This window comes from Chelonoidis abingdonii, chromosome 2, assembly GCF_003597395.2.
Source record: "Chelonoidis abingdonii isolate Lonesome George chromosome 2, CheloAbing_2.0, whole genome shotgun sequence".
NCBI classification, from domain to species: Eukaryota; Metazoa; Chordata; order Testudines; family Testudinidae; genus Chelonoidis; species Chelonoidis abingdonii.
In genome coordinates, this window is record NC_133770.1 from 139,198,025 (window position 1) to 139,215,397 (window position 17,373).

General features: G+C 41.6%; 1 protein-coding gene across 2 annotated transcripts in view; it reads right to left on the bottom strand.

The window, feature by feature from the left end:
• Positions 1–17,373, bottom strand: part of DNAH5 (dynein axonemal heavy chain 5) — a 253,591-nt gene that overhangs the window by 213,635 nt on the left and 22,583 nt on the right. For both annotated transcript variants that reach the window (XM_075062684.1, XM_075062685.1), the window contains exons 5-12: positions 14,632–14,853; positions 13,751–13,888; positions 11,409–11,585; positions 8,679–8,792; positions 7,593–7,700; positions 6,663–6,785; positions 3,964–4,179; positions 2,160–2,267 (exon numbers count right to left, since the gene is read on the bottom strand). In XM_075062684.1, the coding sequence (XP_074918785.1) occupies positions 2,160–2,267; positions 3,964–4,179; positions 6,663–6,785; positions 7,593–7,700; positions 8,679–8,792; positions 11,409–11,585; positions 13,751–13,888; positions 14,632–14,853 (1,206 nt within the window). The remainder of the gene's footprint in view (positions 1–2,159; positions 2,268–3,963; positions 4,180–6,662; positions 6,786–7,592; positions 7,701–8,678; positions 8,793–11,408; positions 11,586–13,750; positions 13,889–14,631; positions 14,854–17,373) is intronic.

Genomic DNA, 17,373 nt, shown 5'->3' on the forward strand with positions numbered 1-17,373 from the left:
GGGGACATCCCCACTTCCGGAAGAGCGCAAGAGTGACATCCGGGCGAAGGGACCACTCGTGGGAAAGAAAGGATCTGCTCAGCCGATCCGCCAGCGTGTTCCGAACCCCCGGGAGAAAGGATGCAATCAGGTGAATGGAGTGGGCTATGCAGAAGTCCCAAAGCCTCAAGGTCTCCTGACACAGAGGAGAGCGGTGCCGGGACTGCGAGCGGCATCTTGAGCGAGACCTCCCACGGGACCGGAAACGGTGCCGGGACCTTGATGGCGATCGGTGCCGACTCAGGGAATCCAGAGACGGCGCTCGCATGGTCACTGGCTTGCCCTTAGATTGAGGAACCCGCACCGGCAGTGCCGGGGGTTGGGGCAGCGCAGGCTCCGTCAGGGCGATGAGATCCCTAGCCGAGGAGAATGTCTCGGGCGTTGATGGGACCATCAGCTCGACCCCAGATCTTAGTGGGGAGCTGAGAGGGACCAGACTCGACGGACCTCCCAGGCCCGGAGTCGACGGAATTCCTGGTGTTGGTGCCGCGGCCGGAGTCGGTGCCGGGTGTTCCGTCCGAGCCTGCTTGGCCGGGGTGGAGGATGCTGACAGTCTTTTCCCGGGGTCCGGTGCCGGAGAAGGTTGGTGCCGAGGCATTTTCGTGGGCCCGGAGCAGTCCGGTGCCATAACTGAGACGGTACCCGGTGCCGAGGACGAAAGGTTAAGCGCCGCTTCCATGAGGAGAGTCTTTAGGCGCTGGTCTCTCTCCTTCTTGGTCCTTGGCTTAAATGCCTTGCAAATTTGGCACTTCTCAGAGATATGCGATTCCCCAAGGCACTTCAGGCAGGAGTCGTGGGGATCCCTAGTGGGCATCGGCTTTTTGCAGGCCAAGCACGGTTTGAACCCCGGTGAACCGGGCATGAGCCCGGCGCCGGGTGTGGGGGAGGGCTAGAGCCCCAAGCCCGCTAACTATATACAACAAGTAAACAACAACTGTAAACTATTCTATACTTTAACTATAACTATAACTATAACTAGTAGAACAATGAACAAGGAGAAGCTAGGGACGTGGAGGACAGCTATGCCGCGCTCCACAGTTCCAACAACCGACAGAGCGGTAAGAAGGAACTGAGGAGCGGACGGGCCGGCAGGGGTATATATCAGCCGCCATGGTGGCGCCACTCTACGGGCGACCTGCCGGCCCGCCGGAGTTGCTAGGGTAAAAGTCTTCCGACAAGCGTGCACGCGCGACACATACACCTACTGGAATGGATATGAGCAATCACTCGAAGAAGAACAGTTATACTGAGGAGCGCTCTATGGAGTGCACATATTAAATATACAAAGTACTACTTATCAGTGTGTTTATCATAGACTGTACATGAACACAAACTACTTACCTGATAATAGCTGCAGTAATCCTACTTTGGACATTGTGTAAAAAGAAAAAAGCAATCTACCTCTCCAGTTCCCTCTGTAGCTACAGAAACCAAAGAAGCTCTTGTTTTCTCAGCTGTTCAACCACGTCAACATCTATAATCTGAGGGAATGCTTTCCTTCTTCAAGGCAGCCAAGTCAAGCTCTTACACGGATATTGGCTTAGTATAGCAACTTAGTTCTCCCATCAGCTTTACATGATTCCTGTGGTTAGTGTGTGCAGTTTGTCTGGATTATACAGCCCCCTGAGCCTGCATTTGGGGATTAGAGGTAGAAACTTCTATTCTGCGAGAAATGGAAGGAGGGGTGCTTAAGTTCTGTAAAAGTGAGCATCCTCTACTATTCCCTGCACTAGAATACTATGTGTGTGTTGGCCTTTATCCATCAGGCTGGTTTTACCAGGAGACAGTTAAATACAATGCGTAGCCCCTATAAACAGTCTCAAGAGTTCAGCATTCCCAAAGGCTGTATCAATCTCAGGATGGATAGGAAGTGTTAATCCAAAAAGATTTCGTATTATATTGGAGTGATATTAGATTTATCATTCATTCTAAATGGAAATTTGTATTTTTGATCCATGAGCAAAAGAACTCCAAGTGCTCCAGCCATTAAATCAGAACATGCACATACAAGTTGATATTGCCTCAAATGGACACTTTCCCCTTTTGGCATTCCAATCAATTAACAGTAGTAAACCTAGCAAAAAAAAAAAAATCACCAAGCACTTAATTATGCAACCTACATGAAGGTCACTGGTCTGTTTGCAAAACTCCTCATAGTCCTGGTCAAAATCTGTCTTTCGTTGATCTAAGAAGTTGTACTCCTTTTTCTTCATGGTGGCAACAATGCTCTAAACAATTTTTGAAAGAAAACAAAATATCAGAATACAGTTGCCTTATCAAGCAACCTGTCATGTTCAGTTACTTACATCTGTTGGGTTTACAAGGTTGCGTTCTGTGTTTTCAACTACAGATATTAAAATCTCCATTTTTCATATGCATAAACAAAACAATCTTAGGACAGATAAGGAAAAAATTACAACACAGACCACAGCAGTTGCACGTTAAAACACTCCCGTCTGTTGTAAGTTTTAATGTAAAAACTGATAGAAAATTCAAACCCTAGTGATTTTCTCATTTAAACATATTTGTTACCCATAAATAATTTTTTTTTCTCATACAAGTGTGCAACACTTGCATATAATATACTACTACTTTGCACCAGAGTGTATCAGACAAAGGGAACAAAAGTTCATGTTAAATTTCTAACAAAAACACACCATTAGTAATATTCTGCTTTAATCAATGTATTCTGTGAGGAAAAGATGACTATTCAGAATCACATTCCACTGCATGAACAGCCTAGCATTTGTTACTTGCCCACTGTTCCAGCATTACTGCAGTTTGCACAAATGGAAGCACAGATTGGTTGGCTCCCCAACGCCACTAGCCGATAATCCTGTTAAAAGTTGGGTTTACTCCTGCTGATCAGCCACAGTTCAGCATGCTAGCTGCTTGTCATGCTCCACTTATCATTTAAGTCCAGCCCCATATTTTTCATTGGCATAGATGGATTCACCATTGTGAAGACATTTTAATCTAAACTTCCTGATTTTTTTACCCGTTATAATAATTTCGTCCATGAACAAAGTAAATCTAAGATAGCAACTAAATGACAGAAGATTACATGTGTTCATATTGTTCAATTCAACTGGTAAATGAACTCCAGAAACCTTTACTTGTCAAGTGTTTCAGCCAATCACAAGACAGTGGATACTTATGACACTGCCACATAGTTCAGTAATTTAAATAAGGCTACTACCATTCAATAGCAGCATGGCCTCATAATGACCTTCAGGCCTTTCTTTAATTGGCTTTTGATTTTTACCATCAACAGCTTAATATGATATGTATTATTTCAGAATGAAGCATAAGTTTTTTCCCCCTGAACAGAGGGCCTGCATAAAGCTCTTAACACAGGGCTTCAGTGGTGCAATGGCTCTTGAGTGTGTCCAAGGAGTTTTACTCTACTACCATTATCAAGACAATCCTTTATTGGCAACTCATCTTAAGGCACAGCTGTAGCAGTCAAACATCAGCACCAGACAACCTAAATAGGTGACCTCCCATCACAATGTTCAAATATCATAAATTTCATTTTTATACTGATAGAATCATGACATTGTGCACTTGACTGTGAAAGGAATAGTGAGGAAAGGAAATAAGGAATCCATGTACCTCTGCCCTAACCTCTTGCATTTATCCATGTTTTATATATTTTGCCTATTTCACCCAATCTTTCTTGCTTATACTCCCTTCCTTCTTTGTACATTTATCCCTCTCTCTATACCTTTGATGGAAAATACTTATTTAACAGCAATTATAGGGACTATAAAAGTCTTGTGCATTCAAGTAGATTCAACAATATACATCTTTGAGAACGGATTAATACCAGTAAGATTAGTACAGCCTATTTTTTAAATTTCTCCATAGTCCATCATCTGCATTTGTTGCTTTAATTCCAACTCTGCCTAATGATGCATGTACCTGATATTTTGTTGCCATAAATTCCAATCCTTCAATCTTTGATTCTTGCAGAACTGAGTAGGTTGTAATGGTACTGAAGACATGTATAATTTTAACTAGACGTCGATGAAACGTTTCAAATTTTCCAAAGATATACATCTCACTAAAATCAAACTGTCTTTCAGCTGGATTTTGTTCTAGTTTTTCTTTTGTCTTGTGAAAACAATTTTGATACTCCTTGGAAACAACAAAATTGAACAAACATGAGAGACATCACAAACATTTCATTTTCATAATCTAGAATAGAATTATCTAGACAGTCACCATCTCTAATCAACTGGTGCGGGGGGCAAATTTGATCAAGTAATCACTAGTCTACACTACACCAAGTCTTAAGTGCAGTTCTTCTCTGAAAAATTAGGTTGAGAAATGGTATCATGGGATTCCACATTCATTATGTCTTCATATTTGCATATTCATTTTGCTTATCACATCCTTAGCTATGTCAAAACAGCCCTATTGCCCTCAATGGCACTATACAAGTGAACTTAAAAGCAGGAGTTTAATTAACATGTAGAAAAAGAACCCAATTCACTTTCCCTTAGTTGGACAGTAGTTAGAGCAAGGTTTATCATTAAGGGCAGATATAACTGAGTACAAACCAAATAGTTCTGCTGAGTAACAGTGTCTTCAGTTTTCCCAAATCATTTCCTACAGGAAAGCACTGTAAAAGTTAGAGTGCAGCTCTGTTGCAACAAAAACACTTATTCTGGCTTGTGTGGACTGCACCAACCCTTACTATAATCAAGTTTAAAAAATTGTTCTGTCAAGTGTCAAACTGTGAACAATTTAATAACACCGGTACATAGCTTCTCTCACAGGTAGCCCCATTTAAGTTGCGTACAATTACTCTCGTCTGAAGGACTACTGAAGAGCCAGGATTTTCACAAGTGCTTAGTGATTCTGGGTGTTGAACCTGTAACACTTTAAACCATTTTCTAAGGTTGGATGCTGAGAACTTCTTGAAAATCCACCCCTGTTACAGTGTTTTAAGTTCAGCACCCAAAATCACTAGTCACTTTTGAAAATCCTGGCCCAGATTGCTTGCTTGCCCTGGACAATAAGGGATTCATAATCTCTCTCTACATTCATGAATCAGACTTCAATTTCAAGCCAGTGCTTCTCAATATGCAATATTCCATCTTTAACCCAAGTACAGACCTCGACTTAAGTGTATGTAATTCAACTCCCTTTTTTAAGATTAATCCCTGAAAGCATCTTCAATATGTAAATGAAAAATATTTAATTTAGATATTAAGGCTTGGATTTTTTGTAAATGGGCTTGAAGGAGTTGGTTGTCAAATTCCTATAGGCTTTTTTGAAAAATCCCCACCTTAGACTATAGGCAGTATGCAAATCTCCAGTGTGCGGCTGGTTAAGTTCAACAGCTCCTCCAAGTTAGTAGGTTGCCATGTATTCACTCTAACAATACCCCCCCGCCCCCGCCTCCTTGCCATGACTACCATCTTTCTGGAGAAACTCAGAGGCCAAGAAAAATCCCAAATATTGCAGTGTTAAAAATGTCTATGTTGAAAATTTTACTCTAAGATTTTAAGTGCCTATGTGATTTAGGAGCCCAAATTACATTTTCAAAAGTCACTTAAGTATTTCAGAAGTTTACCCATAATCTCTTCTGGAGCTAATTAGGTGTTGAGGAATGTTTCCTTCCTGCTTTCATTATTCTTTCTAGATATACTGACCAACATGCACCGGCCTGGGTGCCTAGAGCTAACCTCATATTTAAGCATGCAAATGAAAGCTTATATTTAGGTAACTAGGTATGGAATTTGTAGTGCAACTTTAGGACAGGAAATTTTATCCACTGAAGATATGCCACCAGATTCTAATTATAATTATCCCAGGTTAAATCCTTACCTGAATTTCAATTAAGGAAAGGAGTTAAACCAGATTTTTCCCAGGGAAAGTGAGATCATAGTTTGGCCCACTGTTTTACTAGAGAACTGTCTTTCACTTTTCTGTATGCAATGAATTCTTTAATGTCAGTCACTGTTAGACAGACAGAGAACACACCACAAATACCAACAAGACTAAGGCAGCTGGAAACATTTGTAAGAATCTGTATAAACTTCAATATGGGATTCTCTCTGAAGAAAAGTATTTAGTATTTAAGTACTTAGTATTTAGTATTTAATGACTCTAAAGTAGTTAGTGCACTTGGAGAGAGACTCTGTATCCAAGACTCAGAATATGATGACAAAGGAAAATACTGCCACAGCATGAGCTCACTATATGCAACTTCAGGGCTAGAATAGGTGCAAGGAAAAGCGTGTAGAGAAGAGGACCCAAGATGCCATGGCCATTTTTGCATACTTGATTAGGAAGCAGTCAGACAGTCTTTATGCACCAAGAACGAAAGGATTCAGTCAGTCCCCAGACTTCATGGGAGAACATGTCCCCACCTGTCCTTCTACACCAGCAGTCAGACAAGGGAGTGAAGTGGAGATCTTGCAAGTGGACTAGGAAGGCTAAGTGGACCAGCACCATCCAGTGGATGTATTTTGCCTGCAGAACACAGGGCAGAAGACTCTAGAAATAGAACACTGAGGCATTCTCCCACCCCTTCAGTCCCAGGAGAATCCGGTCCTGAGGCCACACATTTTTTGCACTTTCATTTATCACACACTGAGCTTTAAGGTTACCTGTTTAAGTCTAATAGCTGCTTGCAGCTTCTCCATAACTATTTCCTGAGGCTGGTCCCAGATGGTGGCCGTCTTGTTGTTAGTTATGTAAGCTTTACATGCTGTTATCATCTGATTTGTTACCTAAGGATAAAATTAATTTCTAGTCTTATGAATAGGTCTGATTTAACATGTTTTGTTTTCATTTCATTTTATGTCCCCCATTTACTCGCTACTGGCTGACTGCACATGAAGCATCAAAGCTTCCAGCCAGATGTGTAGACAAATTGTTTCACCTCCAATGGCCAATCTCAATTCTATTCCCAACCAAAATGCTGCTGATCAAGTCACTACTCAAGAGATGGGATAGTCTAGAACTTCAAATGTGCCAAACAAGGTGGAGGTGACAAAGCACTTTTGTACCTTGTGAGTCAAGTATAACTAGTTATGTCCCAGACGACTGCACTAGGAGGGAATAAATAAGAGGCATTCTTAAACTGAATTCCTATCTTCATGCAGGAATGAAGAGTGATAGTTAAGAAATGAGCTAAGTTAGCAAAACTGTATACAGAGTGCAAAATTCACAATTGGCATAAGCAGCTATAACTCCGTAGAAAACAATGCAATCACAGCTGCTTATGGCCAGAGTGAGTTTAGCCCAGGTTGTCTTTCAAGGATTCTCCCCAAGGACTCAGTTGGTTTTTAAACACTTGTCATGGTTACTTGCATCATTTAAAAGACTTCACTCTAGATTCTTTTGATCAGCATTTTAATGTAGTCTACATTCAAAGGAGAGTCAAGAATTCTACACGTTGAGACAAAGGTGGTCTCACTAAATTTCCAGGATCCCTTTGTGTTAATCTCCCCATGGGATCTTTTAATTAAAAGTCAGGTAGATGTTTTGTACAGAAAGTGATACTGACACCAAGAGAGTATGTTCTGTGCACCCACCTTCACAAACAGTGAGGTTATCTTCTCAGAGGTATTGTAGTAACGTGAGATGCTATGAATCATCTTTATTGCATTTATGAGACCTGGAATAGCCTCTACCATGGACACCTAAAAGGAAACACCATAAGTTACTCAGTGAAATTCACCACTGCCTTGTATCTTACATGATTTACAAACATGCAGAGAGGGTATAAACTGTCACCTTTCTAATTTGAAAGTCTCTTTTCTACTGTGCATTCCCTTTACTGCATTAGCCGACTTATCTGATAGCCCAACCACTGTGATTAATTTGTCTGATTATTTTGAGAAAAATCTTGCAATTCAGGCTCAGACGACGGAGATGGGAAATGGCATCTAGAAGGGGCAAGTAACTAGGGCCTTGTCTACACAATCTTCCACTGATTTCACTATGCAGTGTTGTTGTTGCCATGTTGGTCCCACGATATGAGACAAGGTGGCTGCGGTAATATCTTTTATTGGTCCAACTTCTGTTGGTCAGAGAGACAATCACTGAAGCTTACACACCACTCTTCTTCAGCTATTCTTGGCACATTCAGGCACTTAGAAGCCTAAAACCCACTAACAGTAATTGGGATTTTGCCTCCTAAGTGTCTAAATCAGATAAGTGCTGCAACGCTGAGCACCGCAATGCCTCAATATCTTTACAAATCTGGGCCATGGTCTTTAACCAGGTAAGTTATAATGAGTAACAAATGAAAAAATAAACCTCCTCTGCCTACCTTCATCACAGCTCTAAACTCCCAAAATTTATTTTGAAATTAGTAAAAAAAAAGAGTCAGCATTGCATGTCCTTCCTTGGATGTTACAGAAAGCGGAGAATTTGTTAGATCTGGTCTGGTATCCCTGAAGAGGGAACACTCACTACCAAGTAACTTCTTTTTCAGTGACAGTATACTATAAACCTGTTTTGAGAACTTGGAACTAGATGCAGGATTCTGTGGGTGCAAAGTAATGTTACATGACTTTCAAACTGTCAGTGAAACCTATGAAATGGAAATTTGCTTGCAGTTCAGTTGCTATATGGAATCTTATCTTTTCATTCAGGGAGTCAAAAGTTGTACTTACAGGGTCACTGTTGTATAGGGGGTCACAGCATTTTTCCAGCGTGTAGAGATACTTAACATTGTCTTTGGCTTCATTAGCTACATCGGTGATGCGAATATCCAGCTCTCGCCAGCTCTAAAAGTAAGAAGTAAAAACCAAAAATAATTATTTTAAGAAAAACTGAAATGTCAAAGATATTGTACCAGGTGAGGATCTGGCCCTCTGTATCATATCAATAATTTAATTACAACCTACAGCAACAGATACGTAACAAAGCACAATAGAATGTAGTTAGTATTATAGAGTCTATTTTCCATTAGACGCCTATGTATACAATACCCATTAAAGTTACATTAATTGATCCAGAGAACAGGATTTCCACTATGTGTAGGTATGGCTACATCTACACTGCACACCACTTTCAGCAGCATGCAGAGTACATGCAGCTACACACTGCAGTGGAAAGCAGGCTGTGCCCACACTGTGGTGTATAGCCACATGTGTCAGGGAAAGGCTCTAGCAGCAGGGAGGGAGCAAAGAAAGATTTCAGCAGCATCCTACTTTTGGAGCCTTCCCCCACTGCCAGAGCCTTTCTGTGCAGCTGGGAAAAACTCAAGCATCAGAGAGCTGGCAGAACCTTTCCCCACTGCCTCTTCCCACCAGAGCCTTTTCCTGCTGCAGGGAAAGGCTCCTGCAGTGGGACATTACACTACTAAAAATAGAAGTGTAGATGGGGAGGTGCTGCTTGGACATGCAGAGAGCTGCATAGGGTGTATACCACCTAAGCAATGCCTCATGGTCTACACTGATACTTACATCCATGCCAGGGGTGCTTTCTGTGTACAGGCTCTACATACCCACTGAAAGGAGTGGGCAGCATAGAAGTATCTTATCAGTTTGGTCGAGTTCCCAATTCAGCATCTAACTTATCTTCACTTCTGTTACACCTCAACCAGACAGGTGACACAACACAGCAAGTGGCAGTGCCAGGGCATACTTTATATACTATGTTCTATGTACGTATCATGTGATGCCATGATGGAATGAACTTGCATCACTCTCACCAAGACAGGAGAAATTCTAAAGGCAAAAGGATTTTTTTTTTGAGCTGGAGAATACTTAGTTAACAATCCCCTCAAGCATAGTGGTAAATCCACCCAGATCCCTCAGCAATGCTTGGGAGCCCTGAATGCCAAGAACTTGCAGAAGCAGCTACTGCTTATAGGTTATGGGCCTGTGGAAAAAACAAAGCACAAGAGAGGGAAGTGATGACCAGCATATGGTAGGGAAAACTCCCTACCTTTCCCTCACTGCAAAAAATGCCTAATGCTAGGGAACTCGCTGGTAGCATATTTGAAATTAATAATCCGTCATCAACGCCTGAAGTGGCTACTGGAGCAGCATAGTAGATCAGCTGCTGCCAACACAGGGATGCAGTGAATGGTAAAAGAAACCTCTCATCGCTGATTGCAAATGCAAGTTGAGAGCAGCATATGGGTGGGAAGAAGGATAGACACTGGGAGTGAATGTGGTGGAGTTATCAGCAGAGGCAGATTAAGGTTTCCTGGTACCCTGGGCCAGAGGAAGTGTGGGGGCCTTCCCCAGGCCTTTCCCCTGCAGTCCTGCCCCTATCCCACTCCTTCCAACTGTAGCCCCACCCACAGCCCCACCACTTTTTGTCCCTTCTCCCCTCAGTCTCACCCCATTCCACCAATCCCCACTGCAGCTCCACAACCTGTTTGTTCCTTTCTGCTCCCCTACTACAGCCCCAAGACTGGAGAAGCTCTGTCCCCACCCCACAGCCCTGGGGCCACAGTGGGGAGTGAGAGCTCCCCCAGCCCTGAGGCTGCAGCAGGGAGCAAGAGCTTCTCCAGTCTTAGGGACGCAGCCAGGGTCTGGGTGCTGGAGCTTCCCCCACTACCCTGTGCTTCTGTGGGGGCCCAGGGTCAGGATGCAGTGGTTTCTCCCATTCGGCACTTCTGTCAGGGACCAGGGTCAGGACGCAGGGGCTTCCCCCTCCCCACCCCAGCTTGTGCTTCTGCCAGGGCCCAGGCTTCCACCATCCTGCTCAGATTTGTGCTGGGGACAGGGTCCCCATTTTTACGGGAGCCCCTCAGTTGGCTAGGACTCCTGGGACCAGGCCCCATCAGCCCACTGGATAAGCCACCACTGGCTATCAGGAACTGCGCTGAGAGGAAGCAAAGTGACACACGATAAAATGGATGTTTTGAATAGGCGGTAAAAGGAAGAGCATCTGGGAAGAGTGACACTTGAGGAGTTTCTCCCACTTTAAATTTGTGCTTGGGAGTCCGTGACTATTAAGCCAATTCCTCTATCTGATAGATTTCTGAAGCCATTAGCTCTGTGCATCTTATTTAGATCAACAGAAATGCCATCAACTGGAATGTGAGGAATTGTTTTGTTTGGCCACAAATATGGGGTCTATTTTCTTCAGCTACCTGCCTGTTCATTCTAATCTGTTTCATGTCATAACCAACTTTCACTGAAAAGCTTTTACTATTAAATACTGATTTGTGATATGCTCCGTAGATGCAGGCCAGTGCTTTATCATCTAATAATAAATATTAAGTCAAATCCCAGTCTTTCCCTCAGTCCCCGTTTAGTGTGTTGAACTTAAAAAAATATAAGAACATCAGGATTTTGTCCATTAAATATACTGTATATACTGGGAAACTAATACTGTATGTAACATATTTTCAGCCTTTAGTTCTGTCTTAAGTTAACAGAAACCTTCAGAAGTCTGGATTTAGCAGCAGCAAGTACTCCCAGCACCGCCTTCACATCTGGGCTCTTCAGTTGGTCCAAAAGGTAGTTGAATTTAGACAATCGTTTCTTCCAGTGATCCAGTTCTGCTCGTGGGCCCAGGTCATCAGCTTCTTTCCTCAGCTGATCATTTTCAGCCAGAACCTTGAATTACACAGCAATATATCAGTGACTGCTACAGAAGTGCTGCTATTTATCTGAACAGATGGTGGTGATATGGAGTCTCCTATTATTACTGACGTTCACCTCCTGTTTGCAGTGTTGTTGTACATGCAGTTTTCTATGGTGGTCCCAGGATATTAGCGAGATAAGGTGGGTGAGGTAATATCAGTGAAAGAACTGACAAAGAGCTCTCTGTGTAGCACAAGCGCTTGTCTCTTTCACCAACAGAAGCTGGTCTGATAAAAGATATTATCTCATGCACATTACCTCTCAGTTATCTTCCTGTGACTAGTTAGGAGCTAGGCTACTCCCCACCCCACCCCCCTTCTTAAAAAGCCAAACTGACTCTATTTTGCTTAAAACTGTAAATATGAGTAGACAATGGGTATTTCTTCAAAAAGCCAACATAAGAAATCAAATTAACATATTAAGACTTGGATAGCTAGCAATAGTGTAACCTTAAGTCTACCTTAGGTCAAGCGTTTACCTTAACACACTGAGTTCATTACTTCCACTTTGTTTCATCACTGATTATGAAAAAGCTTCTACAAAGAGCACAATATTCTGATAAATCAATGAGAGAGGTTTAATAACCAAGTCCATTTGGCACAGGATAGATGAGGGAAGGAAGCTAATAGCATTTCCACTCCTTTACATCCCATGACTATGTTGTGAAGCGCGTTCTCCTCTATAGTCTTCATTGCAACTGCAGTACATCAAACTCCCAAAATGAAGTGCTGCTATTAACAATATTAAATTGTTAGCTTACGTAAGTTAGTGCTTTTTATTATTAACTCCCCACAGTCTATGATCGAGTCCCAAGAACAGCACCCTTAGACCTCTTTTATCTACATAGATTTTTACATCACTCACCACAGTGGTATTTGAGTGCCTTAGGCTAAAATCTGCTTGCTGTACTAAGTATACTGTAGTGACAGCTTTAATGAGCATATTTTCCTTTTAGCAGTGTGTGCAGTACTAAAATGAGATTTTACAATCTTTTGGAAAAGGGAAAATACCCTGAAATGTTGCCAGATGTCCTTACTGTGCACCTACATCAAAATTCTTGCATTTCCTTCCTCCCCCAGGAGATCATGGCTTTTTGCTTTTTTTTTTTTTTTCCAATTAAGGCCACCAGAAGTCAATGCTAGTTTCTTTGTGATTTTGTATTTCATCATTTAGGAAGACTGAGATGCAAGAATTAATTTCTAAGAACAGAAAATCAGTAAGACTTAACATAACACATATTTTATTTCTCATACTAAAAAAAATTGCAGTCTGCATGTATGTACATTACAGAGCCCTGTTTTCAATTGACCTATATAATTTAACCTTAGACAATATACTTTGAGCTACAACACAAATTCACAGTTTGGCAATAAATGCATTTTTTTCAAATCAATTTGGTAGTTTGACTTGGTGCTTGTCTACACAAACACTTAGTTTGCAGCAAGCTGGGATGTAAGTCTTCCCCATACTATTAGGCCATGCACTAAGTGTCTGGTATGGCAGCAGGTTTATTACAAAGTTCCCTAGGGTATTTTTGATCTATCCGGGTTTGAAACAGGAGTAGGCCAGTGTGCACTATTGAAATTTTAGTGTGCAGCAGCAGAATCTCCCCCCACCGCCCCATAAACTAAGCATTCATGTGGATACAAGCCGTTATCCAAGGGCACAGAATATAGTAATTAATATTCAGCAGACTATAGCTTTTAAAAACACGATACTACCAAAGGATAACAACACAAAATAATCAACCTGTAATTCATAAAGGATTCACTCATTATGTTTGTGCAAAAAATAGATACAATAGATGTATATGTATCATAGGGCTGTTTTGGAGTGGAGAAGCTGAACAAGTGCTGCGCTTTACAAATAAGATCAATCCCTTAATGACAGCAAGGAAGCTTAACTCTGAGCATCATGGCTAGCATATACTGTATGCATTTATTTACCAATTTAAGATGGGTTGGAGCTCTGTATAGCAAACTGATTAGAGAATTAAGTGCATATGTGGCCACATTAGTAAATACTTCTTTCTACCAGTTCTGGGCTTAATGCCACTCGTGTAAACAGGACTAATCCAAGTTTCACTGACATTCACGTCAGAACAGTTGGCAGTGTTTCAGATCTGTGCAGCACATCACCTGTTCAATTTGTTTGATCCATACTTTCATGCAGGCCTCTATTCTTTCTAAAGCTTCTGTGCTGTTAGCAACAGCCAGATAGTCTGAAGGTCCCTTTAGAGTTTTCAAGTCATATGTGTCACACTTTGTCAGATTCACCTAAAAGAGGAAGAATTAAAAATTCAATAGAGACAGTGAGGACAGATACCTCAAGAGTTACCATATCATTTGAAAAATTATTGCTTTGCCCTCTTGAAGAGAAGCCTGCTTTACATACCCACAGTTACTCTGAAGTTACAACATAGGCCCTCCTGACACCCTAAACCAACAAGCCAAATTTCAGTAAGTTTCTGTCAACAATCTGTATGTCACGACTGGAATGTGGGCGTTCAGACCTAGTGGTCAGAGCAGAAGTCAGCCCAGGTCGGTACCGGAAGGCCAGAGTCCAAGACAGGCCAGTGGCCAAACCAAGAGTCAGGTGTCAGGAGAAAGGCAAAGTCGGAAACCAGAGTCTGGGGTCTCTAACACACAGTGTCTGAAGCAGGGACAGCAGGCAGTTTGTGTTGTTGCTCAGACAATTCCCTGTCATGGTTTAAATACTGGTGCCAGCAAATCAGGGGGCTGGGAGAAGCTGCCACTCAAGTCCTGCTGGGTGGTACTTCCTGCTGAGTCCAGCCTCTTAGGGCCCTTCCTCAGGAGCTTAGCCTATGCCTCCTGTGGTGATGTGCAGGCATCAGGAGCCCAGAACGCCCATGGTCCCGGATTCTAGCCCTGCAAGTTTTTACACTGCAGTACATGATGCTGTCTTTTGGTCTGCAGTTTACAAAAAGCCCTTGAAAGGAACTTTCTGCAACAACAGCAATGTTAGGTTCATTTTATAGCATACATGCTGACAATCTTACCTTTTCCATCAGACTCTGCTGAGCTCCTGACAAGACACTAACAAATCCCTCAAGGGAGCTAAGGAAGTCTTGCTGAATATTAGCTGCCTGCTGAGGACTACCAACCTCACCCCAACCTTGGTTCATAGTCTTGATGACCGGAATGAAGATTTCTGACAGCAAATGCTGTATACTTTTTAGTAAGCCACCCTGAGCAGTATCCAGCATGTTGAAATTCACTTCCTGAAAGAAGGGGATATGATACATATCAAACTAGAAAATAAAGTTGGTTAAGATATATGTATGTGATTATATAGGCTGGTCACATTATAGGTGCTTGGAGAATTAGAACTTGAACTCCTGTTCTTTAGCAAAGGCTGCAAGAATCCTAGTCCTGAACAAACTGGCCCCTCTCGGGATTGTGGCTCAGTTGAACCGGCTAGCAATGAGCATTTCCCTGTTCCAGTTTGTTTACATGGAGGCAGGCAACTCCTGTCCTCAAAGAAGGGGGAACCAAACATCCTGATGAGGTGGCCCAAAAATTTTTTGGAGGCATTCATCCAGTATTCCACAAAGACCTAGGTAAAGCCAGAGAGGTCACCATTGTACACCTGGACTCATTTATTTCATACTGCACGTCTACCACCTTAAACCAAAATAGGTTTTGAGGTCTCAGAATAGAATAGTTTTGTCAACAATATATACACTGAATTTGCTACTGACAAGGAGTTCGGAGGAAAATGTTCAAACTCCTAGCATGAAAAGTTCAAAGGAAACCTTGTTCCCTTGAATTAAGATCAATGTCAAATGCCAACTGAGGTACTATTTTAATTGGGGTAAATTTATAATGTCCTCAGCAATGGTATGTGGTCATTTTAACCACAATTTCTATATTTAGTTAAACACTTTAGTAAAATAAGTGTGTAGCATATCACCACCTAACGCAGAGTCAGGTAGATTAAAGTAAGCATTCCATACGGGACTAACCACAAATACACTGCTGTTTATACACGGAAATCCCAGAACCAACAACAAAATTAACAGCTGCTATGTTAACTTCAATGATGAAACACAGGAAAAGTATCTTGAGAGGTCCTAAATCCGTCAGATTTTAACATCATAACCAATGCTTTTAATTGCTCCTAAATGTAGGTAGCCCATCATATGCTCATCATCCATCTCAATTAAGAGTGAGGTTTAAATTTTTAAAGTACCTAAACCCATCTTCCAAAGCACCTAACTTAGGAGCTTAAATTCTATTTCAAGTTAATGGAACTTCAGTGTTTTTTATTAATTTATGTAGTTTTGTCTTTTCTTCAGCAAATGAAGCTAATTAATGTTTTTCAAAGGGAAATCCAAAGTAAAGCGTTTACAGTGAACTAGCCTGGAGAAGAGCAAGGCAAGGTTGACAGTGACAAGGACTTATGCAGAGCTCCCTGAGTTACCGCCACTATCTAGGAATGTAAAACTAGCAAACATCTGATTATAACCCTTAGCTTAGGAATTATATGGGAAAATGGTAGACATATGCCCTTACTTAAGGATGGAAACCAAATCCCTTGCCACCCCTCCTGGTGCTATATTTCCATTCTGAAAGATTCCATACCTTTGCCAGTTTATATACCGAATGCACATTCAGCGGCTGCTTCATCTATAACTGGAATACAGCAATATCTTCAGGGCTGTGACTACTGTGTATCAGAGTACAACCATTTAAGGCATTTAGCCCATAGAACTACATGGTCAAGGACTGAGATACCAAAGCCAAAATATTTGATAACCTTTGCCTCTCCTTGCATATTAACATCACTTCCATATTTTTCAAAGCAAACTTCAACCATCCTGTATCAGTCACCTTGTTACTTCCTGGTTCACTGGAAGACATCCCAAGAAGCATCGTTCAGTGACATCAAAAATATTAACAGCATAGGTTGTAATCAGACTGCTGATATTACTGATATCAGGCAGTGATGCGTTTGGGTACCTTCAGTCAATCCAGAATCTATAGTTAGTTTGCCTCTGAAGTTTTATGAAAGTCTAGTTACAAATTTTGTAGAGACGTCCCTGCATCTTTGTCAGTGAGTTTCTAGTTCTGTCTCAATGATTTATGCTTTGCAGCTCACTCTTAAGAGTAAAACATACTGCACGTCTACCACTACTTAAGCATAAAGGGATACATTAAGAAATTCTTTACCATACATCATGCTCTTTTGCTCTATTTTTGATTGTGGCTCCTTTCTTGCATGCACTATTAAATAGATAAGAAAAATCTTTAAAGGGTTAAGCACCACATGCAATTCAAGGGATTGCATTAATGCAGGATCTTTACTAGTTACTTTAATAGTTTTTTACAACACCACCAACTCTGTTCCCTGTTTAGATTCTGACACCCTAGAATGCTAACATAATCTCTGGTATCAGAGACCCAAGCTATCAAGAGTCTTCATGTTTTGACATGCATTCCTAATTGTCAGAGGATCATGAGATGAACTGGCTCCATTTTGGTCATCTCAGATTATGCCAGAGTTAAATATTTCATTGGGTAAGCTTTTATATTTGAGTACATATATTTTGATTTTCATTGTGTCCTTTGTGCAAAACTTGATTCGATCACACAGACAAGCATGAGATCATTTTCACTGCAAATCTGCAAGACTAAATGTGTGGAACATCTGGCTGTAAAACAAAAAGTGACACCTATATAAAGTTCAAGCTTCAGCATCACAGTGCCACCGTTTGGCACAGTCTATGGTGTGGTCAATA